Source organism: Austrofundulus limnaeus, unplaced genomic scaffold (genome assembly GCF_001266775.1).
Source record: "Austrofundulus limnaeus strain Quisiro unplaced genomic scaffold, Austrofundulus_limnaeus-1.0 Scaffold48, whole genome shotgun sequence".
NCBI classification, from domain to species: Eukaryota; Metazoa; Chordata; class Actinopteri; order Cyprinodontiformes; family Rivulidae; genus Austrofundulus; species Austrofundulus limnaeus.
In genome coordinates, this window is record NW_013952450.1 from 695,429 (window position 1) to 701,667 (window position 6,239).

Sequence of the window (6,239 nt, forward strand, 5' to 3'; positions counted from 1 at the left end):
GCTTTGGGCATGTTTTTTTATGAGAGTATAACATTATAACATGATATAAAACTCAAAAAAGTTGATTTTACATGATATTGCCCCTTTAATTTATTTCGGTGGGGATTTGCAAGTGTTTCATTACATTTTTGAGGCCGACATGTTTGCTCACAGAATATTCCAGTATCAAAGGGTGTCTTTTTTTCAGTGGCTAAGCAGCGAGTAAGCACATGTCCAAATGTAAAATTGAAGGTGTTGTATGTATGATACAAATTACTCCTTGTGTATTCTTTGACCATCACCTGACAGTCATCTTTCAGCTGCAGCTCTTAACTACCTGGGGGGACCCATACTACATTGGACTGAATGGCCTGGAGTTTTATGACCAGAGCCATGAGAAGATCAGTCTCTCTGACAACAGTATCCTTTCCTATGTGTCAGTCATTTATTAGTTTAGATTGCATAAGGAACAATTAAAACTGGTTATGATGTGTTCAAAACTGATGAGTAGTTTTAATGATATACACATATATGATGAGTCTTTAACATTGTGTCCATCAGACATCGCAGCTTTCCCAGACAGTGTCAATGTCCTGGACAATGTAAGCGGCGATGTAAGGACTCCAGATAAATTAATAGATGGAGTCAGTGACACCCACGATGGCAGACACACGTGGTTAGCCCCAGTTCTGCCTGGAATGGTGAGGAAGCATGTCAGAAGAAGCTGAAAGTTGTTCAGCTGACTCCCATCTACATTTGATAGTGTGTCTCCTGGTTTCCTCGCAGGTCAATCGTGTTTATGTCATCTTTGATCAGCCGGTGACGGTGTCTATGATCAAACTCTGGAACTACTCAAAGACGCCTCAGAGAGGAGTGAAAGAGTTTGGGGTGAGCCTTTCAGTTTGCTGTTGGGTATTGCAGTAACTCTGTGCACATTTTGACCTTTACCTCCATCGTGTCTGTGTGCGCAGCTGCTAGTGGACGACCTCCTGGTGTATAACGGCATCTTGGACATCGTTAACCACACAGCAAGAGGCATTCTGCCTACTTGTGACCCGGTGGTGCCTTACCACACCATCCTGTTCACAGATGATTTCTACATTGCACATCGTGAAAGGAACACTGTCATCAGGTATGCCAGCTTTACCTAAAACATTTAAGTGCCCACAAAAAAATGTTCTTTTCTCAGATTGCAATATCTTAAAATTTGCTGTACTGTTGGTGAATWGTTGAAAATCTAGTATAGACAAATTAACTGATGAACAGAATGGGTTAAGTTAAATCTTATCACGCTGATAACTCAGTTGTTTTGAACAACTTTTGTCCACTTCAGCCCTCGTGGCAGAAGACACCACCATCAGTAAGTAAGAGYCTGGAAACTCTTGTGTCAGCACCCCCTGGTGGTCAGTCCCTGCACTGTAGATTCGTCCAGTGTCCGCAGAAATCCCTCACCAAATACCCAGTCATGTCTCCCCTCTTCTTTCATTTTGTGGTACCTCTGGCTCCATTATTGGYTCTTTAAAGGCCATAACATACAGACTTTAAATCCTTTTTCCTCCCTTTTTACCTCAGTTTCTCAGTGGTTCAACAAATGTAGCTGAAATGAAACAGTTGCCTTCCTGTTTTTTTTTATGTGTTGCAGTAATCACGTGGAGGACCAAGACGTGATGATGACTAACGAGAATCAGATTGTTCATCACAACAAGAAGAAGCAGACAGCAGATCCAGGTGAAACATCTATTTCTGCTTATATTCAGAAATTATTTGAACGTAATACTTATTTGTTCTTTAATGTAGCTCTTCGGCCTAAAACGTGCATGACTGACGGCGGAAAATATGGAAAGAGGAGATACTAAGAGACACAGACAAATCACACAGAGAACTGAACGTGACTACGCTCCACCATTGGTAGGCAAACCTTCCATTAAATCTTCAATCAACTACAGAAGAGGACGTTTCAATCAGTGTGCACACACAGTGAGTTCCACTTCATGTYTGGATTCCCTCTGTCGTTGGCTGTGAAAACACCCACCCACACACGCATGACAGAGAACACACACTGTACAACACGTTATCCCTCCCACAGTGCCAGAAAAAAATCTGAGGCTGCTTTTTCTCAGCTGAGTTACTGTGCCTATTACTGAACACTTCACCTTGTGGCTGCTACGTGTGACTTGTGCTGCATATCCTACTGCTACTTGTATGTAACCCYCTGCAGTACATAACTAAAACACTTCAGTGACTTATCTCCTGATGAGCCAAATGATCATAACCTGAATATGAAAACACCAATCCATCAACTTGTTGCAAAGCTATGCAGCCAATTTATAACTATTATAAATGAATTAGCTAAGATATTCTGCAGCAGGTTTTACCTGGAAGTGCTTTCTGAACAATTTTTACCTTTTTGTAGGATATTCATTGGCGCTTACATAATATTAAAAAAAAGGTTCAAAAATCAGTGTATTTCACCTTTAATTAAAGAACTGGAGTTATGCAAAGGTTTTAATGCATATGAACACATCCAGATGGTTTAGGTGTGTTTAGCATTGGTAATAAAAGCTTGTTTGCAATCCAAGTGACCTTTATCAAAAGCTGCAATGTGCTTAATTAAGGTAGGCTTATGGAGGCAAAGCTTTTTTTTATTGTAGATAAAAGCCAACGTCTAATATGCAACTATTACTATTATACCTCAAATTAAATAGGTTTAATAAAGGACACATCCCATTTTACCTTCATCTGTGGTGTGCTGTCTTTAAATATTTACTGTATTGCTGCATGGAGGGGTCTGAACGTTAGCTTTTAATGATCTAAAACATTTCACTTGTTCAGTCTCATTAAGCCCTGCTGTAAATAATTTCACACTCCTTACGTGGAGTGGTTTAAGAAATGCAGTTTTATGTATTTAGTTTCAAAATAACCCACACTAACAAATAATCACCAAGTCTGCTCCTTTTAATGGTGACTGTTGTATGTTTGACTTTTTTTACATTTATTTTTCTAATCTATGTGTATAATTGATGTAGGTTTATTTAAATAAAATGTCAACATGAACTTTGTGGAAAAAATGTTGTGAACGTGTTTTCTTCATCAAATATACAGACTAATGTCATTTAAACTGGGAGCTGTAGGTTTATATTTTTAGACGGGCCAAAGCAAAACCTGTTTATTTATTATTCACCCAAAGGGAATAAAGAGAAAAATACACGAGAGACAGATGAGCGCCATAAATACATCCTGAGAATTTTTAATGCACAATCTGCAGTATATCCATTGTATTTGTAAGGAATGACCATTCCGTTTCAATCTGCTCCTCGGACAGAGCTTTAGAAGTGGAAAAGGTGACGAGAGCATCACTTTTTACAAACATTTAGCTGATTACATCTTTGTATCAAACAGCTTTGGGGACGGTGGGCTCAGATTTTTCCTGGGAAGGTCCCCTCTTCTCTCTGCTCATCCCATTTCTCCACCTAGAAAAACAAAAGTTTCAGAGGGAAAATTCTTCATGTGCGTGAAATAGTACTTCAATRATACTTTAATATTTCCTGAATCTTTTATGTTTCTCTGGTTCAACATCCCTGATTTAACATTACCAGTCTTCTGATGACACGCCAGAGATTATTTAATAGTTTGAGTCAGATGAGCTGCAGCAGGGACACAGCTAACACATTCGAAGCAGGTTCAACATAGCTGAGCTTTCTTTGTTAGCTGGCTCAAAACAACCTTAAGTCTGAGATAAATCGGTATTACAAGGGAGAATATTTATTAACTGTGCTTGTGGWTTTAATGGTATTGTGTCACTTTGTTTTCTCTTTAATGTAGTTACAAGCTTCTAAAAAATGGGAATACGATTTTGTGAGAATATTTAAATTTCTAAATTTAATACATAAGGTTTCATTCTGATTTTAATATCTAGAGCACAGAGATCGATCCACATTCAAATAGAGCATCTTTTGAGACACCAAAAACTCTTCCTCATTATAGTCCAACCATCTGTATGAAGAAACGCTCTCCTAAATGGACTGCAACTTTTACTCAATGCAGTTTGATCAACTTTGTTCAGCAGAAAAGTTTCTTTCAGTTGAGACCAAGAGCAAAGGTTAAGCCAGTTTTGACTGAACCTGATCTAGAGAGAGTAATTCTTGCTTTTATAACAACCCGCCTTGACTACTACAATGTACTTTATGAAGGAGTCGAGCCTTTTCACATCTCCAAACGATTCAAAAYGCTGCTGGAATATGTAGATTTGAGCACAGTTTGTCTTATTCTCACTYTGTAGCATCACAGAATTATTGGCTTTAAAAATTTTCTTGTTTACTTGTAAATGTCTAAATGGTTTCACCACTTCAGATATTTCTTCTTATATGACTTTGCGGGCCGTGAGATCTGATCAAGATACCTTCTAATGTGAGATGGGTTCATTTCCTTCATGTATTTAAATCTCTTAAAAAAACATCTGTTCTCACTTTTATAAAACCCAGTGTGAGTTGGCTTTGTCTTTTAATGATACAGTAATCATCATTTGGCTTTTGTGGCTTTTTTTTCTTAGTTTATTGTAAACTTGTATTTCCACTGTTTCTTTTTTACAAGTTTTTTTTTTTTTTTTGTATACAGTACTTTGGTTACAACTTGTTTCTAAATAACCTCATAAATAAACTGACTTGATTCTGTAGAAATCAGAAATGTCATAAGGAAATCTGAAAATGACAGCTGATACTTTAAACCAGAGGAGCCCAAAGTGGGGCCCGCGGGCCAAATTTGGCCCGCCAAGCCATTTGATTTGGCCCACCAACAGTTGCCAAAGTTACAAGGTTGTAACCTGTTATCCTATAGGTAGAAACACAGTATTTCCATTGGTCAAATGACTATATAAAAGGGCTGTAGTGAAGGTATTTTTCAGTCATGGTGCTGACTTTATCTTTGATTTATTAGGATTAAACATGAAACAACAAGAAATATTTAGATCAGATTTAACCCCGCATGTAGATTTGCACACTTTATAAGGCCACAAAAACTCATTTTATCAATTTATGATATGTCCCATGAGCCTTTGCTACTTGAGCGTATGGCAGACTTTCTCCAAGTGCACAGACTAAAACAAAAGAGGGCCATTGAACAGCTTAATTGTTAAAAATAAAAGACTTTACTTAAAAAAGTGTTTGTATTTCATGTATTATATAAATGTATTTGGCCCGCAGCCATGGATAGATTTTCAATTTGGTCCCCTCTGGGAAAATGTTTGGGCACCCCTGCTTTAAACAATCTGAAATATCAGATACATTTATTTGTATAGCACCTTTCAAAACCCAGTTACAAAGTGCTTTACATCACAGAATAAAAATAAATAAAAATAAAACATGCAGTGGTCAACAATTAAAAGCCAACTCATAATAATATGTTTTAAAAGAGATTTAAAAGAGGACAATCCTGTCTGATATAAAGTGGCAGTGCATTCCATAAAASAGGAGCCCTAACAGAAAAGGCTCTATAACCCTCTGTAGTCTTACTCTGAGTGCTATAARCAGTGACTGATCAGATATATATACAGTGTAAGTAAGTCTGAAATATAAGATGGTGCAAGTCCATTCAGTGATTTAAAAACTATCAATGCAATCTTAAAACCAATCCTGCAAACCACAGGTAACCAGTGTAAAGAAGCCAGAACAGGAGGGATATGATCATACTTCTGGGATTCAGTGAGGACTCTAGCTGCTGTATTTTGTAAATATTGTAAAGTGAAAACCCGTACTTAAATTTAAAATAAGAAAAAGCCTGAATGTGCCTGAACAGTTTTTACTGAGCTAAGATTGTTTGGTTTAATTTGAAACTTGTGTTTTGATTTGCTGGACTGGACAAGACTTCAGGGAATAAGTGAAGGGAAGGAAAAAAAATAAAAATAAAAAATTCACCCCCCTAATGAACCAAGCTGACCCCAGAATCATAGAAAGAGTCAWGGGTCATTGCTCTTTTTTTAAAACAATCCAGTTTGTTTTTAATTCATATTAGTTAAGAAAGTAAATATTTACCCATGACATGGGGCAGATGGATGTGTAGACCCTCTTGTACCATTCACAAGGGGTGAGGTCTGCTCCTTTAGCAGTCAGGGCTTTCTGACAGCGGTGGTAGTCTAAAAAAGTAAAACAGAGAAAGGAAAGACAAACAATATGAGACAATCCATGTCACAAATTAGTCTCTTATGTGCAGATTTTAGCGGCCATAACATTTTAAATTCAGACATATTATACAAATCCATATATATA

The 6,239-nt window shown here is 37.3% G+C and overlaps 2 protein-coding genes across 2 annotated transcripts in view; one reads left to right on the forward strand and one right to left on the reverse strand.

Annotated features, from left to right (window-relative positions):
• katnip (katanin interacting protein) overlaps window positions 1–3,051 on the forward strand; it is a 29,898-nt gene extending 26,847 nt beyond the window's left edge. The window contains exons 26-31 of the mRNA XM_014008094.1: window positions 289–399; window positions 541–680; window positions 766–867; window positions 951–1,111; window positions 1,622–1,707; window positions 1,777–3,051. Coding sequence (XP_013863548.1) covers window positions 289–399; window positions 541–680; window positions 766–867; window positions 951–1,111; window positions 1,622–1,707; window positions 1,777–1,835 — 659 coding nt within the window. The 3' untranslated portion in view covers window positions 1,836–3,051. The remainder of the gene's footprint in view (window positions 1–288; window positions 400–540; window positions 681–765; window positions 868–950; window positions 1,112–1,621; window positions 1,708–1,776) is intronic.
• Window positions 3,052–3,197: 146 nt separating this feature from the next.
• The window catches only part of cox6b1 (cytochrome c oxidase subunit 6B1), a 4,457-nt gene continuing 1,415 nt past the window's right edge, over window positions 3,198–6,239 (reverse strand). Inside the window, exons 3-4 of the mRNA XM_014008134.1 lie at window positions 6,006–6,106; window positions 3,198–3,449 (exon numbers count right to left, since the gene is read on the reverse strand). Coding sequence (XP_013863588.1) covers window positions 3,396–3,449; window positions 6,006–6,106 — 155 coding nt within the window. The 3' untranslated portion in view covers window positions 3,198–3,395. The remainder of the gene's footprint in view (window positions 3,450–6,005; window positions 6,107–6,239) is intronic.